The 26,104-nt window shown below is 43.3% G+C and overlaps 2 protein-coding genes across 3 annotated transcripts in view; one reads left to right on the top strand and one right to left on the bottom strand.

Moving 5' to 3' along the window:
* Positions 1-101: 101 nt before the first annotated feature.
* LOC139161748 (uncharacterized) lies at positions 102-24,582 on the top strand. 2 transcript variants are annotated; one of them, XM_070741294.1, is made up of 10 exons: positions 102-824; positions 1,982-2,155; positions 6,274-6,431; positions 7,943-8,141; positions 13,978-14,074; positions 16,867-17,038; positions 17,913-18,059; positions 20,427-20,492; positions 21,842-21,975; positions 23,828-24,582. In XM_070741294.1, the coding sequence occupies exons 1-10, from the start codon at positions 547-549 to the stop codon at positions 23,888-23,890; spliced, it is 1,488 nt and encodes a 495-aa protein (XP_070597395.1). In that variant the 5' UTR covers positions 102-546; the 3' UTR covers positions 23,891-24,582. The 2 variants fall into 2 exon arrangements, with proteins under 2 accessions (XP_070597395.1, XP_070597397.1); XM_070741296.1 differs by having other exon boundaries at positions 293-824; positions 20,430-20,492.
* The window catches only part of GNL3L (G protein nucleolar 3 like), a 22,696-nt gene continuing 20,628 nt past the window's right edge, over positions 24,037-26,104 (bottom strand). Inside the window, 2 exon segments of the mRNA XM_070741293.1 lie at positions 24,037-24,799; positions 25,604-25,775. Of these exon segments, the coding sequence (XP_070597394.1) occupies positions 24,732-24,799; positions 25,604-25,775 (240 nt within the window). The 3' untranslated portion in view covers positions 24,037-24,731.

Raw genomic sequence — 26,104 nt, 5'->3', positions numbered from 1 at the left:
CATGTGAAGTGAATAGAAATTTTGATTGTAGATCAGTCCATCCTCTCCATGTCACTATTTTTAAAAGCATAAAAATAGGAAAAATACTAGCAACCTTCCCTGTATCTTTGAGCAATCTATATTTGATAATACTCTAGTTAAATATGGTATACTATACAGTATTGTAAAAAATATAGTATAACATAACTCTAGTCCAGGCCACATAGATTTTGCTGTAACTGCTTGCACGGCAGTTATTGATTAAACCACAACTGGATATCCCACATAAGTGACTAACTAATTTAGAAACTACAATGATTAAAATGAGAGCCAGGTGAGGAAAAAAACTCCTGACTATGTTAGGGCTGTGCTGTTACATAGGACCAAATGCAAAAAAAGTCCTGTGGGAGTGACAAGGAGTAAAGCCAAGCACACATCCTTTAGCCAAGTTCCTAGGACCATTTGAAAGCTTTCATTTCCCCCTCTCTCAGGTACTCCACCCTGGAAGGATACCCACCCAAACTTCCATCGGCAGCTTCAACCAATTTTGGCTACTTTGTCTCACTGATGGCTTTGCTGCAGTGGTTTACTACCATGTGGTACCATCCAGGCAGCCTGTTGCTGTTTTTCCTCTGCTTCGTTGCTTGTGATTTATATTCTCCAGATCCTGGGCTTCTGTCTCAAGGCAGGAGCCACCTGCAATGGGTTCAGGAGCTATCCCGACACCCGCGATATGGACCTTGTTGGATGGAGGCCTTGAGGCAATTGGATGGCGGCTGCAAGGAGTTGAATGAAGAACAGCAAAGCCGTATTGCACTGACATTTGCTCACTGCCACCTACAACGGTGAGTCAAGTTTCTGAGCTGAAGGAGTCTACAATGTGAGCTCAATCACTGGGTGGAGGAGGAAGCAAGAGTTAAAATTCCACCCCCTCCTCAGTATTCCTGTCCTTTTAACTGCAAAGGGACAGACAGGTATTATTTCACCTAATAATTTACTAAGCACCCCTGATCTTAGAGTTGGGTAGAGCTCTGGGCGTATGCTGCAGAGCAGTGGGGAGTGCCTTCCGTCCCCTGTCCTATTGCTCTCCTATATCTCCTATACCTTTCTTCTATTCCTATATCTCTTCTTCTATTCTTTCATTGATATGTTCTATTGTTATTTATTGCATATAAATCCAATCAATAAATAAATAAATAAGTTATATTTTCTTTTCTATTATTTCTTAGATATATTTTACTATGAGTATCTTCTCTATAACCTTCATCATGTATTTTACTATGTGTATGTAGATATATACCCACTAAAACCCTCATTGTGTTTTGGACTAAATAAATAAATAAATAAATAAATATGCTCAGAAAATATGGAATCAGAAGGGGTGAAGAACAGAGTCAAAGTATAGGGTCTCTCTCTATCCCCAATTTGCTGTGCTTTCTGCTCATTCTTATGCAACAGAAAACTATACTGGTGTGAAATTTGGTCTCCTTATTTCTGGTCCCTTATCCTGCCACTGTTCCCAGTCATTGTAGTCATCTAGCCTCCTTCAATTATAATGGTGGCAGTGCCTAACAAGTTACACAGACTTTGTGGTTGCCTAATGCTCTTCTAAGGCCAATACATTCCATCTTCCTCTTAAGCCAGGAATCAAATGCAAAATAAACAAACAAATAAATAAATTAAATAAATAACAGGGGGCATTTTGATTCAGTAATCTGATGATAAATTGGGAATCAAAGATTTCAGCTAAATGATGTTTCGTTAAGCTTTACGTAATTCTGTTAATAAACATTCTGATTTATGGAATGCCATAAGCTGCCACTGCTATGCTACTTGCCTTCAAAATTCGGGAAAAGAGTGGGGGACAGGGGTCTTCTATCGGATAGCCAGGGAAGCCACCTTTTCATAGAAGAGAATTCTCCCTTCCCACCCACCCCTTCCCACCCTCCTTTGGCTGCATAGTTTCTCCCCAACAACTAAGCTTTTGTCTTTCCCTTTACAGGTCTGGGAGGAAGTTCCCACCCTGTGAAATTGGTAGCTCTATCCGTGACTGCACACAACACATGGATCCAGTGGCGTTTGGCGTGTACACTGAGTTTTTCACTCATGCTCATGCCATCTGTTATTTTCTTTACAATGAGGCTTGGCAGCAGCAGGCCCAGGATACTGTGCACAGGTCAGAAAAAGGGGCTCCTTTTTGTTGTTGGTTATTTTACATTGAAGGCTGAATTCCCTGGGGGGGGGGGTAAACAGCTGGGGAGGGATGAAGCTAGTGGTTGGGTAGGTGCGGAACTAAAGGTGGGGAGGCACATCCCTTCTTTTTCTCTCCCTTGAGCTTCTTGCCCTACAGGCTGCTATAGAGGAAGACATCCCTTTTGTTGGAGGTGTGAATTTATACTCATTAAAACTTTTGAAATTGAGCCTAGATAATAAGTAGTTGTAAGGCTGTAAGTTGCCTATCCCAAGGGTAAGAGTGTTTTATCTAGAAACAGTCTAATGGGGTAACAATGAGCTTTATCAGGGATCCTTTACCAGTCTCCTAGCTGTCACTCTTGAATCCAGAAATCACTGGAGGTTTTTAAGAAGCGTCTAAAAAATTAACTTATCTGAAATAATATACTGGTAGATTCTTCTGCTTGAGCAGAGAGCTGTAGTAGAAGATCTTCAAGGTCCCTACCAACCTTATTTTATATATAAATAATCTACCAACGCAGAGAAAATTTGACAATACATTAATTGTTCTTTTAGTAGTTGAAGTTAGAAGATTAAGTTACTTCTTTCTAATAGAAAATTGCTTGTTAAAATACAGGAAATCTTAACCATGCCAACTATGCCAACAATGGTATGTTTTAGGATTTTAAATTGTTTTGAGTGCCTTAATGAAAATGAAGGAAATTAACTGAAAGCAACCTTTTGCATATTTTTAAATAGTTTTGTGATATTGGTATTACAAAAATATTTAAAACAATTAAAAACAATTTTAACTGACGAGATACTCTTGTTGGTATGCCTGCCAATTAGGCTGGGAAGATTTAAAATTATGGACAAATAGATAAATAATCTTTGAGTGGAGTGACAGATTGTGCAACGTCTCTGTGAATAATTAATTAATTAATTAATTAATTGGATTTATATTATCCTGATTCCCCTGATAATCGGGCTTTTGAGTGCACGGCAATAAGGCCAAGTTGTTTATTTTTTTAAAATATATTTTTTTATTAATTTTTAACAGGTTTAATATACACACAACATAAAACAGTGCATAGTGAAATGTGCCCACCACCCCGACACACACACATACCTCACCACCAAATCGGGGGTGTTTCTTATATAATCCACTTTGACCCAAGAGCAATATATCTATTTACATATTATAGAGTGATTCCAATTTATTTCTTGTAGCTTGGTCTCGGATTCTACTCATTATATATCGTCTTACCTTGTCCCACCGTCCCATCAATTGTCTCAATTCAGTTTCATTATCCAAATTTATCCTTTTATCCATCATTTCAAATTAAATATGGTCCACCATGTACCTATACCAATTTTGCATTGTCCATTTTGTCGCATCCTTCCAACCCAAAACTATTACCGCCTGAGCACCCAAGTTGTTTATTTCAGGGTTCAAAAAAAATATAAGACAGGGTTTTATTTTCCAGAAAACACAGGTATGTAAATGATGCAGCAGCTTTAAAAAATTACAAGTGCAGCGTTTGTATCCTCAAGTGCTCTGAAGTATCTTTTTAGAATAACATTCAAATGTTCTTCCTGTTTTTTTCTACAGTCATTCAGTCCTTAGGTGTAGGGGTTTTTGTTTTGTTTTGTTTTTCTGGAAAGGAGCAAAGAGGAGAAACCATCTTTGGAGCTGTTCTTTCTCAGGGGGACACCCAGTGAAGAGCTACCAAATTTTTTACTACCACACTGTGGGCGTGGCTTATGCATTTTCTTTCAACATCTTTCAGTGCAAATTGGGTGCTCTGGGGTGGAGCTCCATTTTTGCTACGCAACTGCGTTCCCCCCACCCACGTCCGGGCAGTAGCCCACCCCTGGGGACACCCATAATATTCACTGAAGAAAAAGAGAGTTAAGCTTGCAAGAAATACCTGCTCAGTAGTAATCGAACATCCTTCTTCCCCTTGTTTTTGCAATATATAGACAGTGACTACTTTATTTTAAAAGGAAATGATTAAACAGTGTTCTTTGTCCATTGAATTGCCCTGTGAATTTGTCTTTTAACAGCCGGTCGGGTTGTTTTCATTACTAGTTAGGGACATGTCGCTGTTCAAATTACAAGCTTTTATCTTGCTGTGAGAAGAAAGAGTTAAGCAATTGGAAGTCAGCAGAATAATTTACTTGATAACTCTCTCTCCCTGCCAGGTCTGTTGAACCTTCAGAATTTCATTCCAACCATTGGAACTGGCAGTACTCCATGCAATGCCCCACATCTACAGTACATGGGGAGAAGAAGTGAACGAGCCCTCAAATGACAATGTCATTCCAGTGTTTTCCAGTTATAGGCTATTTTTCTGAAGGACAGATTATCTAATGTGAGAAGCACGCCCCATCGGATCTACTAGCATCATTCTTTATCTAGCTGACACTTAGTGGAAACCAGAGAAAAGGTCTCTGTCTAAAGAGAGGAAAAGCTCAGTGAGCAAGACTATAATTCGGCTTTTTACTTGGGGCATAATTAGAAATCTGTGACTTGGGGGGTGGGGGCACAGTGAAATTGGCACTTGATGGTTCCTGCCTTTGTATGTAATTAGAATTGGCAGTGGCAATCTGGAAAAGAAATTAACACCTCAACTCAGGCTTAGATAATTGAGGAAAGGATATATGTACCCGGAACAGAGGCAACAGGCCTAGATGGCTGGGTGTCATTATATAGCAGACCATCAGCCCAGTGGATAGTAATGCTGCGATCTCTACAGCAGGGTTCCCCAAACTTTTGACACAGGGGACCAGTTCACTGTCCCTCTGACTGTTGGAGGGCCAGACTATAAAAAAACCTATGAAAAAATCCCTATGCACACTGTACATATTTCCATAAATTATACTTTTCTATAATTTCATTCAATATTTCCAAGCTCAATTAATTTTCAGGCACTTAGCATTTACTATTATTAACTTTCATCAATCTTCTACATTTCCAAGTATATTTTAAATTCATAATGCAAACTCATAAAATCATACAATACACCCCGCCCCCGCAGCACAAGGCGAGTACGGCGGTCAGGGGATTGCTGTTGGGGCAGCAGGGGCCCGCTGATGTCAAGCCTGGCGGCAGTGAACAAAGCTGGCTGCCCGGGAAAGCAGCGCATTTGAAAAGCATGCTGCTTCCCTGGGCAGGTGGCTTTGCTGGCTGGCACAGAGCTTGACGTCAGCGGGCCCCTGCTGCCCCGACAGCAATCTCCCGACCGCCGTGGTCCCCGCCCCCTAGCACGGACAAACAGTCCATCCGTTAGTGGCCCTGGAAGGAGGTGTAAAATCTGGTGTGTTGTCATTCACCCGCGGGCCGGATAAATGGCCTCAGCGGGCCGTATGTGGCCCACGGGCCGTAGTTTGGGGACCGCTGCTCTACAGAAACATTTGGAAGATCACAGGTTTCCACTCCCCAATACTTACAGTTTATAAACCCTAGTTCAGATTAGGATGTATAAACTATAATCCGTGAGCAGATACTGGACAATACAAATACCAACTTCATTTTATAGTATGGAAAGAGTGAAATGTAATCTTTATTTCCATTGCAGATATTTTTAAAAATGCAACCCCCTTTAATTTTTTTAAGAGATAAACATGCCAATGTGTACTTCTGAGGTTCTGATCCAATTTACAGTATTTCCCTTTTGCGTAGCATGCAAGATTGAGATTTGAGTAATGGATAAACGGGTCTCCTCTTCTACATAAGCCTTTGTCAGTTTACAAGAACATAATTTGGAAGCAATAATGAAGACATTGCTGGAGGAAAAGATAGTAATGGGATGCAGTAGTAGTTGTCAATGCAGTTGACCTTCATTACAGGAGGAAGGGCAGCTGCCTGACTCCTATTAGGTTTGACTCCTGATAAATAGTCACCTGAGTGTAGCGTGCTTATCTCTGTGAGTGTGGTTCGTGCAGTCAGGCCTTTGCTGATCTCATGCCAGTGCCATATTGCCACCCAAATGCCAAAATAGACTTCTGGGTAAGCAAGTCAATAAGAACCCTTTCGGGTAGGAGCACTTTTTGGAATATGGTGGACGTATTACCTTGGACCACAGTGACTTACTTCCTTGTTTATCTATTGTCTACCAGGCTGATCTCCTCGTCAGAAACGGTGGCCCATCAGTTGGAATCTACCAACCAGCTTGCAGAAGAGACTGCTCGGATCCAAAATGCCACTTTGCGCTCCCAGGAGCAGATTCTGCGCGATGGGGAGCTGCTATGGCAGACGCTCCGTGACTCCTCCCAAGGTGACCTGAGAACAAAGCCTGTCTTATTATCCCCTTTAAGAGTTTGCACTGATAGCTAAATGTGCTGTCAGTGGAACAACCTGCTTCCAGAAGTTGTGAATTCTCCAACACTGGGAGTTTGTAAGATAAAATACAGGAAATAGTATAAGGGCAGACTAGATGGACCATGAGGTCTTTTTCTGCCGTCAGTCTTCTATGTTTCTATGTTTAAGAAAAGATTGGACGACCATTTGCCTGAAGTGGTATAGGGTTTCCTGCCTGAACAGTGGGCTAGACTAGAAGACCTCCAAGGTCCCTTCCAACTCTTTTCTCTTCTCTTCTCTTCTCTTCCAGAGATGATCCCTACAGATACACCCATCTGTGTTAATTTATTTATTTATTATTTATTTATTGGATTTGTATGCCGCCCCTCTCCGTGGACTCGGGGCGGCTAATAGAATTTGCAGAAACTTGTACTATTATATTGTATGGCAGGGGTTTCAATTCTTAAACGTACTGGAGTACACTATGACATTAGTATTTTGACTCAAAAATCTTCTGATGCTACTATCAAGCTCATAAAAATATGTTTAGAGAAGCAAATTTTGATATCCTTATTCAGCCTTTTTTTTTAAAGTGCTGTAGTGACTTTTTTTTAAAGTAGCTGCTCAAATGCTTGCAATCTATGGTTTGCAACTTAAGAAACTAGTAATTTGGGAATCTGAATGCAAGCCAGACATGATCCACTTAGACCAGCTGGGCTAATTAGTGGATTGCAAATCAATGACCTTTTTGATTTTGCACTTCTCAAAATGTTGCGGCGGCAGATTTTGACCATAGTTAAATCTGTTAGAACGCACATGTTTGGGATATGATACATTTAGAAATGTATTATTTAAGATACATATGTGTAAAAACTCCTTTCATACAGGAAAAAGTTTTCCAAGCTACTAATTTCTTTGCATGAGTTATGCTATCCAAAAGCATTGCAAAGAAAGACACAAACGTTTTACAAAGGGATTTATAAAATCCATGTGAACAAAGCTTTCCTTCCCTGGTAACTTAATAACTTAGTTCTTGTTCCTGATTATCAATAGTCCTTAAAATTTGGATTTCCATTGTTCAAATATAAGGTCGTAAATTGCAATTGCATGTGACCTCATTTCTTAACAATGGCAATTGTTGAGAGATTGTCTGGGCCAAATGCTCTGGCTTTCACGCCTGAGGCAGGACTGGAACCTCCTCTGATTTCTAGCCTGGCGCGTAGGTTTAGCTGGATAGAAAGGTTGATAGCATCTTACTTAAGGCATTATGGAAACAGGAACTAGACATGCTAGAAGGGCACCAGTTAGGAGAAACTGGCATCCCCTCATCTTTAGGTACTTAAGCTTTCAATCGGTGTGGCAGTGTCTATGAGTGGTCCAAATAATCAATAGTTATTATGGTCGCAGACCAGTATTAAGTGGTCCCAATAAGCTATTCAGTTTGTCTAGGAGGGTAATGGCTTCTTGTCCTTTCTCTCCCTTCTGCAGGCATACACCAGGCCTTCCAAGAACTGCAGAATTCGGCCATCGAGCAACGAATGGCCTTTGCAGAGATCTTTAATCGGGTGGCCTTCCTGCACCGCTTTGTAGTGGGGGAATCCAATGCTCTCTATTCTATCTTCTTCCATCTCTTGAGCAGTGTTACCGCCCTGCTGCTGACCTCTAGCCAGCGAACTGCAAGAGCTCGGTGAGAAAAAAATAGGACAGACACATAAAATGCCCTTGATTGTTCTATCCAGTCCACTCAAAATAACTGGACCACACAAATGCAGGTGGAGGGTTCAGGCTTTCCTTGAAGGTATCCATAAGTGTATTTCTTAATGCAAGAAGAAGTGGTACAAGATGTTATCACTGTTTCTATTGTCATTTGTAAGCTGTCCAGGGTTATGTTGCCTAAGATGGGCAGTTATCTAAACATTTTCAATAAATAAGAGCCGGGAATGCGCAGCAGGTAGAGTGCTGTACTGCTGGCCACTGAAGCTGACAGTAGATCTGTAGCTCAGCGGTTCAAATCTCATCACCGGCTCAAGGTTGACTCAGCCTTCCGTACTTACGAGGTGGGTAAAATGGGGAACCGGATTGTGGGGGCAATATGGTGGCTCTGTTAAAAAAAAGTGCTATTGCTAACATGTTGTAAGCCACCCTTAGTCTAAGGAGAAGGGCGGCATAAAAAATCAAATAAATAAATGAATGAATGAATGAATGAATAAAACTGTATCTTATTTTTTATGCTAAACATCCCTAGTTTTAATTCCAAGGAATTCCAGGTATTGCTAGGATTTAAATGCTTCCGAAAGTTGGGGAAGCCACCATCAATTAGGGTTGGCAATAAGACCAAAGATTTAGCTCAGTGTAAGGCAATTCCACTGCTTGCCTTCCCCCACAATTGTTCAGCAGTCATCTCATCAGACAGCGATACTGTAAGTGAAAATTTAGTACAGGTAGTCTTCAACTTACAACCATTTGTTTAGCAACTGTTCAAAGTTACTATGGCACTGAAAAAAAATTGACATATGACTGGTTCCCCATGGTCACGTGAATAAAGTTTGGGCACTTGGCAACGAGCATATATCAGCGAAGGTCCTCTGACCACCATTTATGATCTTCTCAGCCGACTTTTGAAAAGCAAAGCTGGATTTGCTTAATGACTACAGGATTCACTTAAGTGTAGGGAAAAAAGTCATAAAACTGGGTACAACTCATAACCGCTTTCCTTAGCAAATGGAAAATCTGTTGTAAATTGAAACTCATTTTACTGAGCCCACATGGAGTCTGTACTAAAACCATGTAAGACTGTAGAGGGACTGGAGACTGGGAGCAGAGGAGGAGAAAAGGTGATTGTGGATCCACAGAAAGAACTGAGAGTGCCAGCCAGTGGCAGTGGCTGGCACCAAAGATCCCAAGATCCTGAAAAACAATATACTTGGACTTCTCCTTGGTCATTGAACTTTTCTCTCCAGAACTCACTCTTTAGAACTGGTGCTGTGTTGCTGACCTGATGGAATATCATGTTTAATTATTTCCTATATTTTTTGCACTCTATAACTTTAGCACTTTATAACTTTAACGATTTTTTAATAATTATATGTTATTCTATTAAGATCTTGAGAATAACCTAGTGTTAATTAATATCCTATTTAGTGTAATTGGTTTTTTATATTGTTTTTCTTTTTAATTGAATCTATATTGAATTTTTAATAATTAATATTTTAGCTAATTTCTTAGAAGGGGTTTTAAAACTAATGAATTATTGGGGTGGGTATGATGATATGTATGAAATGAATGATTGTTATGGGTGGGCTGGGTGGAACTTTGGCATGGATGAAATAAATGGAAATGGTATGAATGACTTGATTAGCCTACCTGACACAGGAGAGGCAGGAGGGGAGGGGGCACCGATGTCTGAGGTGGTAGAGGGTCGGAATATTCCGGTCCTGCTGGGGAGAGGCAGATATGGCGGGGGCCACAGAGCTAGCCGTTCCAGGGGAACGAGAGACCGTTGCGTAATAACGATCCCTTGTTCCGGCTCTGTGAACCCAATCCTGGGTGCTGGTGATGAGTGTAATTCTGGCCCTGGGCTCAAGCTGCTGCTACTCAATGCCAGGTCGGTGGTAAATAAAGCTCTCCTCATCCGGGATCTGATCCTGGATGAGGAGGCCGACCTGGCATGTGTTACTGAAACCTGGCTGGGCCCAGAGGGAGGAGTCCCTCTCTCTGAAATTTGCCCAGCCGGGTTTCAGATATGGCATCAGCCTCGACCCCAGGGAAGGGGGGGAGGAGTGGCTATTATAGCCAGGGAGAGCCTTGGCTTGCATAGACTCGTTGCTCCAGAGATTGCGGCCTGCGAGTCCCTCCTGGTGAAGTTGGACTTAGGGGTCCAGGTGGGCTTGTTTCTCACGTACCTGCCTCCCAGCTGCGTGTCACAAGCCCTGCCTGTGCTACTCGAGGAGGTAGCCGGGTTGGCGGTGGGGTTCCCCAGACTTATTGTCTTGGGGGACTTTAACCTGCCGTCGCTCGGTGAAACCTCTGGACTGGCACAGGAGTTCATGGCCACCATGACAGCCATGGACCTGACCCAAGTAGTACAGGGTCCGACTCATGAGGGGGGGCATGCACCCGACATGGTATTCCTCTCTGAGCAACTGAGTAATGGTCTGAGACTAAGGGGCTTAGAAGTGTTGCCTGTGTCATGGTCAGACCATTTTCTACTGCGGCTTGACTTCCTGGCTCCAATCCTTCCCCGCAGGGAGGCGGAACCGATTAAGCTGTTCCGCCCCAGACGCCTGATGGATCCAGAGAACTTTCAGAAGGCGCTTGGGGTTATTCCAGATACACTCGTACACAGTTCGGCAGAGTCTCTGGCTGAGGCTTGGAACAAGGCTGCAGCGGAGGCTCTTGACCGAATTGCGCCGTTGCGACCTCTCCGCGGCACTAGACCCCGTAGAGCTCCATGGTTCAACGAGGAGCTCCGGGAGTTGAAACGCCAGAAGAGACGTCTAGAGAAGCGATGGAGGAAGAGTAAGTCCGAATCCGATCGAACACTTGTAAGAGCACATGTTAAGACTTACAAAGTGGCGCTCAAGGCGGCAAGATGCGCGTATCATTCCGCCTTGATTGCATCAGCGGAATCCCGCCCGGCCGCTCTGTTTAGGGTGACCCGCTCCCTTCTTAATCAGGGGGGAGTTGGGGAGCCCTTGCAGAGTAGTGCCAAGGATTTTAACACGTTTTTCGCTGATAAAATCGCTCGGATCCGAGCGGACCTCGACTCCAATTGGAATACAGAGTCGACTGACAACGAGTCAGTTGAGGTGACTGGGGCACGTACTTGTCCACCTGTCTGGGAAGAGTTTGATCTGGTGACACCTGATGAAGCGGACAAGGCCATTGGAGCTGTGAGTTCCGCCACCTGTTTACTGGATCCGTGTCCCTCCTGGCTGGTTTCGGCCAGCAGGGAGGTGACACGGAGCTGAGTCCAGGAGATTGTCAACGCTTCTTTGGGGAGGGGGTCCTTCCCGGATCCCTACAAGGAGGCACTTGTGCACCCCCTCCTCAAGAAGCCTTCCCTGGACCCAGCCATTCTCAACAACTATCGACCAGTCTCCAACCTTCCCTTTATGGGGAAGGTTGTTGAGAAGGTGGTGGCGCTCCAACTCCAGCGGTCCTTGGAAGAAGCCGATTATCTAGGTCCTCAGCAGTCAGGATTCAGGCCCGGCTACAGCACGGAAACTGCTTTGGTCGCGCTGATGGATGATCTCTGGCGGGCCCGGGACAGGGGTTTATCCTCTGTCCTGGTGCTTCTTGACCTCTCAGCGGCTTTCGATACCATCGACCATGGTATCCTTCTGCACCGACTGGAGGGGTTGGGAGTGGGAGGCACTGTCCTTCAGTGGTTCTCTTCCTACCTCTCTGGTCGGTCGCAGTCGGTGTTAGTGGGGGGTCAGAGGTCGACCTCTAGGTTACTCCCTTGTGGGGTGCCTCAGGGGTCGGTCTTCTCCCCCCTACTATTTAATATCTACATGAAACCGCTGGGTGAGATCATCCAAGGGCATGGGGTGAGGTATCATCAGTATGCAGATGATACCCAGCTTTACATCTCCACCCCGTGTCCAGTCGGCGAAGCAGTGGAAGTGATGTGCCGGTGCCTGGAGGCTGTTGGGGTCTGGATGGGTGTCAACAGACTCAAACTCAACCCGGATAAGACGGAGTGGCTGTGGGTTTTGCCTCCCAAGGACAATTCCATCTGTCCGTCCATCACCCTGGGGGGGGAGTCACTAACCCCCTCAGAGAGGGTTCGCAACTTGGGCGTCCTCCTCGATCCACAGCTCACATTAGAGAACCATCTTTCAGCTGTGGCGAGGGGGGCGTTTGCCCAGGTTCGCCTGGTGCACCAGTTGCGGCCATATTTGGACCGGGACTCATTGCTCACAGTCACTCATGCCCTCATCACCTCGAGGCTCGACTACTGTAATGCTCTCTACATGGGGCTACCTTTGAAAAGTGTTCGGAAACTTCAGATCGTGCAGAATGCAGCTGCGAGAGCAATCATGGGCTTTCCTAAATATGCCCATTTTACACCAACGCTCCGCAGTCTGCATTGGTTGCCGATCAGTTTCCGGTCACAATTCAAAGTGTTGGTTATGACCTATAAAGCCCTTCATGGCACCGGACCAGAATATCTCCGGGACCGCCTTCTGCCGCACGAATCCCAGCGACCAGTTAGGTCCCACAGAGTTGGCCTTCTCCGGGTCCCGTCAACTAAACAATGTCGTTTGGCGGGACCCAGGGGAAGAGCCTTCTCTGTGGCGGCCCCGACCCTTTGGAATCAACTCCCCCCAGATATCAGAGTTGCCCCCACCCTCCTAGCCTTTCGTAAGCTCCTTAAAACCCACCTCTGTCGTCAGGCATGGGGGAATTGACATGTTCCTTCCCCCCTAGGCTTATAAAATTTATGTATGGTATGCTAGTATGTATGATTGGTTTTAACTTGTGGTGTTTTAAAATTAATTTAAATATTGGATTTGTTTACATTGTATGGCGATTGCTGTGAGCCGCCCCGAGTCTGCGGAGAGGGGCGGCATACAAATCTGATTAATAAATAAATAAATAAAATAAATAAATTGAAGACATCCTGTGTAAGACTGGACATTTCTGCATATACGTGTCATTTCAGGAGTAGGTTCTGATTTATCTCGCTGCCAGTTCGTTTCTTCATGCGCCGTGTGGGTAGGCGTGCATTGCGTGCTGCATGGGTGCACAAGTGAAGTGCCAAAAAACCTGCTTCTGCACATGCGCAGAAAGAAAAAACAGCTTCTGCGCATCAGCAGAAGCGGGAAAAAAGATGGCACCGCCTATGGTGCTGCTGAGAGAGCCAGTTCGGGGGCCTGGCCAATCAGCCACCCCTGCCGGTTTGGTGAGTAGGGGGGAAATTCCCACCACCGGTTCTATAGAATCCGAACTAGCAGGAATCCACCTCTGTACCATACAAACAAAATTGAAGATTTGTTTTTTTAAATTTTTTTTGTGGGTGACAGCAGATGAGGAAATAGTGGGATATCTGCAACAAATGGGAAACGTTGTGTTTATTCAAAATGCTACAGTTATTATTTATATAGTATTATTTGTGTTTTCAGCATTTAGCACATGTAAACTCTTCTGTCCCAAAGTTGGCACATCACCTTTTGCCAATAAGGTAGCACTCTCGGTTGAGTCAAAGCTTGGTAAAAGCACAGTTCAATTTCTATGCCAACATTTCTTTTCCATATATATGCACATACAATATATTCGGACTAAAAATTAGTTACCTTTCAAAAGAAAACTGCAATTGTCCAAATGTGTCATTGTGCAAAAGCTGTAAGAACCCATTCTTCTGTTAATGTAAGCCACGGACATGTAGACTATGAAATACAGTCTTCGGAGAGGGGCGGCATACAAATCTAAATAATAAATAAAATAAATAAATAAATAAATATTCTACACTTTCTCCTAATGGACCTTCATTTCCCCTCCCCTTTTTATCTCTGCAGGCTCATTTTGCTGACCTTGGTGGGAGCTAATATTTATCTAGAACGTGTTGTTTGCAACATTCTCCTGGATGGCTCAGAAGAGGGCTATGACCTGACGGTAGGGTTGTCCTCTTGCAATAGCAAATGGAGAGAGGGGGGAAAAGGACAAGAGTGGCAACCAAAAATAGGCCGTGCCTGGAGGGATGCTTTGATGCTGATCTCAACTGAGGAACTGTCTTACTGTTCCAGCACTGATGACTTGATGTGTTTTTGTCCTCAGCTCTTTGCCTGCAGTGTCATGATGTCATGCTCACCCCTGTTAAGGGACAGTGGCTGCAACTAAGCCAGCCTTTTTTTGCTGGGGGGGGGGGAAGGTGAGCGTGGAGCTAGAGAAACAGGCAAGTGGAGGAAGTGGAAGGGTTCCCAACCATCAGTTGAATTCTCGCCTTAATTTGATTCAGTGAAGACTCTCAAATATTATTTTGCTATTAGCAGACACAAGGTAGCCAGACTTTAGGAATAAAATCGGAGTTTCTAGCATTGCTAGAGTTTCTAGCATGGCATCGGACCAGAATACCTCCGGGACCGCCTGCTGCCGCACGAATCCCAGCGACCAATTAGGTCCCACAGAGTTGGGTCCCGTCAATGAAACAATGCCGTCTGGCGGGACCCAGGGGAAGAGCCTTCTCTGTGGCGGCCCCGACCCTCTGGAATCAACTCCTCCCCGGAGATTAGGACTGCCCCCACCCTCCTTGCCTTTCGCAAACTCCTAAAAACCCACCTCTGTCCTCAGGCATGGGGAAATTGATTCCCCCAGGCCATTCTGTTTTTTGCATGGTTTGTATTAGATATATGATTGCTTTTATATTAAGGGTTTTAAATTCTTGTAACTATTGGATTTGTACTGTTTTTATTGTTGTGAGCCGCCCCGAGTCTTCGGAGAGGGGCGGCATATAAATTTAATAAATAAATAAATAAATAATAAAATTAGCACTTGGCTGATTCATGCCAGTGACAGGTGACTTGTACAGTACTTGACCGAACAGCCTTCCACAACCTGCTTCCTTCCTGAGGTATTTAAATAGTATCTTCTAGAGCAGTGTTTCCCAACCAGTATGCCGCGGCACACTAGTGTGCCGCGAGACATGGTCAGGTGTGCCGCGAAGAAGGAAGCTCAGCTTCTGGTCTCACAACTTTTTGCTGAGAGTGCGAAGAGCAAAAAGTTGTGAGACTGGAAGCTGAGCTTCCTTCTTTGCGCCTTCCAAGTTTTCCGGCTTCCCTGGCGGCGGCAGCAGGTGAGCTTTGGGGCCTGGCGGGAGGGCGGTGGCAGTGGGAGGTAGCACTGGGCAGTAGCCGCTGGGCGGAGGCAGGGTGGTTGGCTGCAAGCCAGAACTCCAGGACAGAGATACCGACGGCGGCGGTTGGACATGTTGCTGTATGCCATACATGTTGGCATTGCGTGGCTGGCACTTGCCTGCTGGCTGGGCCGGGCCGGAGGCTCCAGGCCCACGCCCATTCCCAGCGCAACGCCAGCATGTACGGCGTCTAGCAACACATCCAGCCGCCACCATTGTTGCCTCAGTTCCGGAGCTCCGCTTCACAGCTGACCACCCTGCAGCCGCCCCATGGCTACTGCCCAATGCCGCTGCTGTGGCGTGGTATACGAGAAAGAGAGAGAGAGATAGCAAGAGAGAGAAAGAGATAGCAAGAGAGGGAAAGAAATAGAGAGGGAGAGAGAAAGAGAGAGAAAGCAAAAGAGAGAGAGAGAGAGAGAGATAGCAAGAGAGAGAAAGAGATAGCAAGAGAGGGAGAGAGAGAAAGAGAGATGGAGAGAGAAAGCAAAAGAGAGAGAGAGAGAAAGAGAGATAGCAAGAAAGAGAGGGAGAGAGGGGGGGAGAGAGGGGGGGAGAGAGAAAGAGAGAAAGACAGCAAGAGAGAGAGAGAGAAAGCAAGAGAGAAAGCAAGAGAGAGAGAGAGAAAGAGGGGGGAAGGAGGGTGAGGAAAGACATAGAGGGAGGTAAGGAGGGAGAGAGAAAGAGCAAAAAGAGTGGAAGGAAGGGAGAAACAAAGAGGGATGGAGAGAGAGATGGAAAGAAAGAGGAAGGAAGGAAGAAAGAGAAAGAAGAAGAGAGAGAGAAATAGAGCAAAAGGGAGGAAGAGAGAGATGTTTTTGTCCAAACTTTTTTTAGCGCCCCCCCCCCCCCCCGCCCAATGTTCCCCAGGATTTTGTAAATGTGAATAATGTGCCGCGGCTCAAAAAAGGTTGGGAAACACTGTTCTAGAGGTCTCAGCTTTAGGCCCAACCAGAAAACCTGGTGGAAAGGACAGCTTTCCTTTGTTTTTAACCTACTTATGGAAGTCCGATTGGGCTATGATTTTTGAAAGCTGCCATGGCACATTTCTTGTTCTCATCGAATTAATTCTTTTTAAAACAACTTTAGTGGCTACCAGGAAATGCAATAAATTCATCATTTCATATCTTTGTATTTTCAATTTAAGCCCATAAGGCAGCAGTGAAATCTACTTACTGTACATTCCCTACCGGTTCAGAAGTGTGCGCTCCCATCAAGCATGCTTTTTCAACTTCTGTGCATGCACAGAAGGCTTTGTGTATGCGCAGTGTGTGCTGTGACGGCCAGGAGGGTAGGAGGAGTCTCACGCTACTGCCACCACCGGTTCGCCAAACCATTGCCGTCCGGCACTACCACTACACCCAAACTGGGGCATACCAGTAGCATTTCACCACTGCCATGGGGGTATTATACCTTGCTGTTGTTCATAATCAGATATGAGAATTCTCCACGCCTGAATCTGTAGTAAAAGAAAGTAAGTTTAAGGCAGCTGAAGCCCCATGGTTGCCCATCTCTTAGTGTCTGTCCAGACTGATTTATCTACCTATCTTCCTCTTAGGAAAGCATCTCCTTCTGGATCGGCCTGACACGCAGGACTTTTGCTGGACTCTGCTCAGCTATACTATCTTATTTTATTTGGACCTACAAGGACCCAGCCAAACAGAGCCAAGAGATGCTGCAGAACCTACAGGAAACTCGGAAAGAGATTCAGCAACTTTTACAAGAAACTGGTAATGAAAGAGGAGCAGTGTTTGGTTGTGGGCTTGAGGGGGCGGCTTGGCTTTGCCCAAGGAACACTCTTTGTCAGATCTGTTGATGGAGGATGCACAGAGTGCTTCTGGTGCTTCTGCCCATCTCAGAGGTTGGTGGATGCCAATCAAGAGAAGAATCTACAGCAGTGTTTCCCAACCTTGGCAACTTGAAGATATTTGGACTTCAACTCCCAGAAATCCCCAGCCAGCAGATGCTGGCTGGGGAATTCTGAGAATTGAAGTCCAGATATCTCCAAGTTGCCAAGGTTGGGAAACACTGGTCTACAGTAAGGAAGGCAGTTGGCTGAAAATAGGGAAAGGTTTGGGCATGTACAAATACTCCAGGTGGTTCACCTAGCTCCATTTCAAAGGACTCGAGTGCTCGGGCAATATGTATCAGTGCATCATTCCTTCTTAGAAATGAACAATCGGAGATTTGAGAGCTGTGATTGCCTAAAGATTGCTAGCTAGTATCTCCCTTGTTCTTTTGCCTACCAAAGAGCACATGAATGTTTGGGGGAAGGACATAGGTGCCTCTGTATACACTACAAATAAATGAGACATGGAGTTGCTAAATGAGAAAATCCACAGGCTTCAGCCTTCACTCTAGTGCAGGGCTCTCCAACCTTGGCAACGTTAAGACTTGGGGACTTCAACTCCCAAAACTCTGTGAGTTCAAGTCCCCAAGTCTTAACGTTGCCAAAGTTGGAGATCCCTGCTCTACTGTTCCATACCTAAAAAAACAACAAAAACCAATACATGATGCAACAACCGTACTACAATATAATCTTGTCTGTCCGGGGTATAGATCTTGATAGGTTCTACTCAACATGTGCTGCCTATTTTTTTCCAGAGAGGCTGTTGGCTAAACCGGAGCTTCTGTCCAAACCTAGAACTAACGTGGAGGTATCAACTGACATGGAGGTCTCAAAGCTGCTGTTCTGTTCACAGAAGAGAGCTGAAATGGACACACAAGAATATTGGGCTGAATACCAGGGAAGTGAGTGCCATCTTTGTGGAGGAATGATAAAACAGCAGGTAGAATTGGGGTGGCTAATGGGCAGGTCCTGGAGAGGAGGAAGCACTATGTTAAATCTCCCACCCTCTCTGAAACTGAGATCTGCCTATTTTATTTATTTATTTATTTATTTATTTATTTAGTTAGTTAGTTAGTTAGTTAGTTAGTTAGTTAGTTAGTCCAATACACAATGAGGGTTTTAGTGGGTATTTATCTATATACACATAGTAAAATACATGATGAAGGTTATAGAGGAGATACTCATAGTAAAATATATCTAAGAAATAATAGAAAAGAAGATATAGTAATAGAACATATCAATGAAATAATAGAGGAAGAGATATAGGAATAGAAGAAAGGTATAGGAGATATAGGAGAGCAATAGGACAGGGGACGGAAGGCACTCTAGTGCACTTGTACTCGCCCCTTACTGACCTCTTAGGAATCTGGATAGGTCAACCACGGATAATCTAAGGGTAAAGTGTTGGGGGTTTGGGGATGACACTATGGAGTCCGGTAATGAGTTCCACGCTTCGACAACTCGGTTACTGAAGTCATATTTTTTACAGTCAAGTTTGGAGCGGTTAATATTAAGTTTAAATCTGTTGTGTGCTCTTGTGTTGTTGTGGTTGAAGCTGAAGTAGTCACCGACAAGCAGGACGTTGTAGCATATGATCTTGTGGGCAATACTTAGATCTTGTTTAAGGCATCTTAGTTCTGCGCTTTCTAGGCCCAGGATTGAAAGTCTAGTCTCGTAGGGTATTCTGTTTCGAGTGGAGGAGTGAAGGGTGAAGTATCTTTGGACATTTTCAAGGGTGTTGATGTCTGAGATGCGATATGGGTTCCAAACGGATGAGCTGTATTCAAGGATGGGTCTGGCAAAAGTTTTGTAAGCTCTGGTAAGTAGTGTGAGATTGCCAGAGCAGAAACTACGTAGGATTAAGTTTACAACTCTTGAAGCCTTCTTGGCTATATTGTTGCAGTGGGCTTTGGCACTTAAATCTTTTGTTGTTAGTATACTGAGGTCTCTAACTGAGTGGGGATTATCTGTGATAATTTGATTATTCAGTTCGTATTTGGAGTTCAGATTCTTTTTCCCAATGTGTAGGACAGAGCATTTGCTAGTTGAGATTTGAGAGCCTAGATCTCTCTTTTCCTGACCTACCTTACCAAATGACCACAATGCTGAAATTTGGTTTTGAAGAATAGAATAGAATAGATTTTTTATTGGCCAAGTGTGATTGGACACACAAGGAATTTGTCTTGGTGCATATGCTCTCAACATACATAAAATAAAATATACATTTGTCAAGAATCATGTGGTACAACACTTAATGATTGTCATAGGGGTCAAATAAGCAATGAAGAAGCAATATTAATAAAAATCTTAGGATATACGCAACAAGTTACAGTCATACAGTCAACATGGGAGGAAATGGGTGATAGGAATGATGAGGAAAACTAGTAGAATAGAAGTGCAGATTTAATAGAAAGTCTGACAGTGTTGAGGGAATTATTTGTTTAGTAGTGATGGCGTTCGGGAAAAAACTGTTCTTGTGTCTAGTTGTCTTGGTGTGCAGTGCTCTGTAGCGACGTTTTGAGGGTAGGAGTTGAAACAATTTGTGTCCAGGATGTGAGGGGTCAGTAAATATTTTACCCGCCCTCTTGTTGACTCGTGCAGTATACAGGTCCTCAATGGAAGGCAGATTGGCAGCAATTGTTTTTTCTGCAATTCTGATTATCCTCTGAAGTCTGTGTCGGTCCTGTTGGGTTGCAGCACCAAACCAGACAGTTATAGAGGTGCAGGAAGAGCAAACCTCAAAAGAACTAAACTTTGGAAGCTGCAGCTAGCTGCAGTTGTGTCTTCAAATAATATTTGATGCTTGCCCCCCACCCCCACCACAATGAAACAAATAGGCTCCAACAAACTACTCCCATTTGAATCCTTTTCTGGGAATTGCTGACCTTGGTTGATTCAGTCTATGTTTGCACACTGAATCGCAACAAATAGTCAATCATTTTAGTCTAATGTGTTTTGCAAACCTGGCTTTAATATAATTTAGTATTTTATACAAATCCAGAGAATGCTACCATTTCACAGGGAAGTATGTCTACAAATACAACCTTAGTATTTTACAACACAGAAAAGATAACATGACTGCGGTCTACTTTCCTCTGTGTTATTAAATATACACTGCAGAAAGGCAAGGGGGAGAGACAGCTTTTGATTAATGCTAGAAAGAAACCTACTTGATGAATATTAGAAAAATTCTTTGGAAAGGACAATGCCTTGCCAATATGCATCTCTAACAAACACTTTGTGGCCCTTACTTTTAATCCCTTCTCTAGCAGACTGTGAAAACCAAGGCTGGGCTGTAAAGCAGTTGAACTACAAAAACAATCTGCAAGTAATTGGTAAGTGGACAATAAATACTGTTTGTAGACTTTTAGGTTATTTACAGCTCTGCAAAGAATCTATGGAGAACCAGTGTAATAAGCACAGGGCTGGAAACCAGGGGTCTGTGAGTTCTAGTCCCACCTTAGTCACAAAGCATCTGGGGAGACCTTGAGCCAGTCACTCTTTCAGCCCTATGACTCAAAGAATGGCAATCACTTCTGAAATCTTGCCAGGAAAACTCAGGAACCTGCCCAGGCACTTGTCAGAAGCCAATGAAGAAGAATAAGAATGAATAAAGTTACAATTGTGTAAGGAAATCTCTTTGGGGTTCAGTTAGTACCAGGCATATTGGTTGGGTCTGCCAGGAGTAATCCAATAGCACATGGAAGACCATAGACTCTCCCATGTATGGTATATGGTGTAGATAATATCAAGGCCAATGCGGAATGTTTGTATGTGTTCCCCATTCTGATAAGCCAGCATTAGGCTTCTAAAGCACATCCAACAGCAGTCTTTCTCTCATTGGCTTCTCTAAACATCATTAGCAGTTAGGATTCTGCTGTGGCTGCTATCTGCTATTAGAGAACCATCTTTCAGCTATGGCGAGGGGGGCGTTTGCCCAGGTTCACCTGGTGCACCAGTTGTGGCCCTACCTGGACCAGGAGTCACTGCTCACAGTCACTCACGCCCTCATCGCCTTGAGGTTTGACTACTGCAATGCTCTCTACTTGGGGCTACCTTTGAAAAGTGTTCGGAAACTTCAGATCATGAAGAATGCAGCTGCGAGAGCAATCATGGGCTTCCCCAGGTATGCCCATTTTACACCAACGCTCCGCAGTCTGCATTGGTTGCCGATCAGATTCCGGTCACAATTCAAAGTGTTATATGAGATGTATGATTGCTTTTTATATTAAGGGTTTTTAAATCGTTTTAATCAATTGGATTTGTACTGTTTTATTGTTGTGAGCCGCTCCGAGTCTTCAGAGAGGGGCGGCATACAAATCTAATAAATAAATAAATAAATAAAATCTGAAGATAGCAGGAATTGCTCCTTTTCACTAGCAGCAGCAGCCTTCTAGTAAAACTTCCCAGTTTGGGAGGTTTGTTTGGGCAGATGAGAAGAATTTTAGGCCATTGATAAAAGGTTTGGCTATTCAGGTAGGTTTTTCTCTTGGGAAACCTTTAATATGTACTAACATGAATCCATCTTCATTTGTGAGATCAATGCTTAGGCAAATGTGCCTGCATAGATACCGTAGGTCTGGCTCCCAAAGGCTGATATCGTCTCATAGAAGGGGATTTGCACTCATTTCTAAGAGCATCTTTGAAAGTCATTCAACGCAGTGGTGTTTATTTTCCCCATCAGATGAGATACAGACTAGGAGTCCCAAGCAGAGAGGATGGCCGTCCTCCCAGACTCATCGTTCATTGTCTCGCCAGCATAGGCAATCCCAAAATGTGACTACTCAGCTGCTGACCATCTCTATACCAGTGGATGGGGTGAGTTAAAGCCAAATGTCCCGCATCGTTTGAAGAAATTGTTCTACAGAAGAAAACCATGCTGCCAGTAGGGATCTGGGAGTTTTAGTCTAATGTGAACGGAGGACACCCAATTATGAAATATTATTCAAGGGACTTCTCTTATCTTGCTATGGAATTTGGGAGTGGGGACCTAAATAATTCTTGGCTTTCACTTAAAATCCCCAAAAGTGTATGGTAAATGCCCTCCCGTTGCTAGGGCTAATTCCCAAGCTATGCTTTTTTGAGTGGGGGAAGTGAAGCTAAAAGTAGGGAGAAATGATTTAGAAGCAATAGCAATGCACAGGAAAAAATTGTTTTCCAAGAATTCACTGCGACCAAGGTGAAATCTGCTATGTTCCAGTTCACTGGTTTAAATTTGTGCACTGAATTATGGAGGATACTGTGTGTGGGGGAGGTGTCTTCCATTCTGACTTAACTACACTACTAAAGCAGGATGTAATCCAGGATATGGGCACCCATTTCAAGTTTTGGGAACTTTATTCCAGTGCTTGGTTCATTTTTGCATTTCTGCAAATTCTACAAATTTGCACCTTTTCCATTTTGCATCCTTCTCAGACTTTTATGGCATGCATTTAGCCTACTTACTTTCCGCTATCACACTGCAAAATTCAATAATTAGTTTACTCATGGTTGCTTACCTTTCAAATTCTGGATTGAATTGATAGCAAGAGCCACAATGTGTCACAATGTATTTGTATAATTCTGTTTCTGATTAGAGATTTTGGGGAGATTTTTTTTTAATTGGCCCAAGAAACAGCCTGACTGATGGAAAAGAGCTTACCGCATTGCTGCAGGTCTGGGACCAATAGGCTTCCCATCTCATGCATATTTGAGAAATAGCTTGTATATTAGAAATGTTAAGAGTGTCCCTGCTCTAATTATATGGATTTTGATCATGTAACAGAAAAGGGAAACCGTGCTGAGATTTCACAAACTTTTCATGTCATGCTATTATTCTGCAGCAGAAATGCTTCTTTAAATATGCTTCTCTGGAAGTTTTCCCCCCCGTCTCTGCAGAAATATAATCTTTAATTCTTTTAAAAAGCCTGCATTATACACAAAGGTTTTCTGCCAGCACAGGACAATTGTTCCTTACCTGATAATCAATGAATTGCCCAAGAAGCAGTTCACCAGATAAATAACTAATATTTATTTAATTTAGATAGCCACTCATCTTGCATTTGCATTCATGACTCTGGGCAGCTTGTATGTATGAGTGGTTCTTTAAATTGGTTTTTTTTTAGATTGTCTTTTAATATTAGATTTGTTTACAGTGGCTTTTTATATTGTTGTTAGCCGCTCCGAGTCTTCGAGGAGGGGTGGCATACAAATCTAATAAATACAAATACAATACAAATACAGCTTACAATTAATAATAAAGCAGGCCTGTGGATATTCTGTGTGTGAGGAATAGTCTTCCTCCGATATGATTGGCCTGTGCCATTCACTCTGGCCTTCTTTGGCCTCCTAGCCAAGAAATTTATGCTAGTGTGGTTAAGAAGAACAGGGGCTCCTGCATTGTGGAAGACCTTGCATCCGGAGGGGAGATCCACCTCCACCTTCCTGGCCTTCTGGAAGTGCCTTAAAATGTGGCATGCTTTGCTGTGGGTGGTCAATTGAGCAAGAGACAAAAGCTCATCCTCATATCATCCATGCTTTTCGCATTAACCTTTTATTTAATTTGTAACACTTTGAATGCTTTTGTATTTATGCTTTTACATAATTGTAGGTGCCCAGAGTCATTTTGGATAGTGCAATGGGCAGCTATAAATGTAATAGGTAAATATCATGTTTGCCTTGCCTGTTACAGACACCGCGGTACAACCTTCGGAGCCGTCAATCTCTACAAGACCCAGGCTCTTTCCCAAGCTGATAGGCCTGAGCCCCAGATGTCTGCAAGAGGACCCAAAGAAATATAAATAACCTCACTGTCTACCAATGCAGCCAAAGGAAGCAGCATCTTTTTTAGCAAGGTTTTGATCAATAATCACGCTTCTTTGAGTAAGAAAATAATCAATCTGGGACATAGGATTCCTTTATTTGATTTTCTCCAAGTAGCCTAAAATCTCTAGAGATATCAAAGAACCTGAGCAGGCAAGTGTTGAGCCAAATGTTATTATGCCTGGGTTTGATATGACCTGCCTCATATTTTTAATCTAACTACTTTTGATTTTCAGTCCCTAGTTGGCAGGAAAATAGATCAATAGAAACGGTTACGAAGAGTTTTTTTTAAATTAATTTTAATTCAGTTCTAAATTATTTCCCCATACAGGATTTAGCCCACTAACATCTTTCTTTTTGCAATTCTGACTAGAATTGAAGTGTCCCCCTGAGTCACTGTTCTCAAGAACGGCATTTCTGTATGCTCTTTTAGAAGAGCTGAACTCTACATTTGCTTTTAGCCGGTTCAATCAAATTTGGCACTGGAGATGCTTGAGACCAAGTTGGAATGAGACTTTCTGTCAGTCTGCTGCAATATATTAAGATCCAAATCTGAGACAATGTTAATGCAATTGTTTTAACAGTCTGATTTTAACCTCTTCAATAAACTTCCTTGGCAAAATAGCTCATTAGATCTTCATAGGTCTGCAGAGGTCTGTTCCACAACGATGCGTGGGTGTGATGGGAACTTCTTTGCATCCTTTCTCCTGTGGGTGCCATGCTGAAACAGCCTTCCTGAGGTAGATCAATAGCAGCCCAGCGTCCAATTTTCCTCAGTCATCCTTCAAGCTGAAATTCATGGCAGCTGTCAGGCTCGCAGATAGTTTGGTTGCAATTTTGTCTATGGAAAAATGAGGAGGTGGGGTTTGTGTGTGAAATGAGATTAGAACCTAAACTCTTTTTGCAAGAATGCAGTTATAAAAATATGCAGGTAAGGTACATTTTGCAATAACACAAAAAGGCCAAAGTATATATGGGGAGAAATCACTCTTGAATTAAACAGCACCCTCGGGTTTTTAAAACAGTTGGACAACATGCTTCTCAGAGAGGGGCGGCATAGAAATCCAATAAATATATTTCAGTACTGTATTATTAGGCCAAACTCCCTTATGATTACTTACTTCCATAAAAATGGGGGCAGGAAACACAACAATTAGTAATTGCATATGACAACATTTATGAACAAACCAAGGAGATATTTCCCTGAACATAATTTCTTTATGTTTTCTGTGAGGAGAAATCATGATCCATTGTCAGCCCTTCACGGTAGACCAGACTTAAGGAACGATTGTGGTATAAATTAATACTACTTTTAATGTAACAAAACATTGCAAGTCTGAGTAAGTTTCCTCCTCCCTCCATTTTTGTTTAAATTAGGGGGGGACCTGTCTCAGAATCTACTCAAGTTCCTTTTTTGGCCTGGGCTCAATACCCATTTTTCTGACCGCTGCCTTGGTAGCAGCTCTTCCTCCATTCCCCCCTCCCTCTACACCTAAGTAAGGTACCATGAGTAAGTATACAACCCCAGCTTGCCAGTACCATGACTAGTAAGCTGATGCCAAGAAATGACCAAAAAGTCCCAACCCAAAACACCCCCTTCACATGATATCACAATGGGGGTTAAGTAGAAAACCAGCTTCCCTACCTGCTCGCTTCTGACGCTTTCTGCGTTTCTTTTTTGCCGCCCGGAGGCCTTGCCCTTGATACAAAGGGTCCAAGGCTGAGATCTCCCCCAAATTAGGTGCTCTGGGCACTGCTTTGACTGCTTCTGTTAGAGTCTTGTTCTTAGACTTCAGCTCTATAGTCATTGGGCCAAGCTGAAAGGAAGAAAAAAGTCTCGATTTGAATGGGCACCCAAAATGCATTTATACAGCTGTGGTAAATTTGTATTAACTTTTGTCCGTGACCAGCATAGGAAAAAAGGAGAGAATTCAATTGTATCAAATGTATTAATATGGCATGTCTAAACAAAATAAGGATACAGCGATGCAAACAATCAGAGTCCTTGAGTTCTATGTAACTCTAGGAGGATAAGTTAAGAATTCATCTTGTCATAAAATAATTTGACAATAAATTACATACCGTATTATTCAGAATATAAGATGCACTCTCCCCAAAGTGGATGAAAATTTTGGTGTGTCTTAGA

Source organism: Erythrolamprus reginae, chromosome 2 (genome assembly GCF_031021105.1).
Source record: "Erythrolamprus reginae isolate rEryReg1 chromosome 2, rEryReg1.hap1, whole genome shotgun sequence".
Lineage (NCBI taxonomy): Eukaryota > Metazoa > Chordata > Lepidosauria > Squamata > Dipsadidae > Erythrolamprus > Erythrolamprus reginae.
The sequence above is the reverse complement of the archived record's forward strand: the minus strand, read 5'-3'. Positions and strand labels throughout refer to the sequence as shown.

Coding starts and splice junctions, on each gene's coding strand:
- LOC139161748 (XM_070741294.1), top strand. CDS start 547: ATGGCTTTGCTGCAGTGGTTTACTACCATGTGGTACCATCCAGGCAGC. Junction 825..1,981: donor GCTCACTGCCACCTACAACG/GTGAGTCAAGTT, acceptor TTCCCTTTACAG/GTCTGGGAGGAAGTTCCCAC. Junction 14,075..16,866: donor AAGAGGGCTATGACCTGACG/GTAGGGTTGTCC, acceptor TCTTCCTCTTAG/GAAAGCATCTCCTTCTGGAT.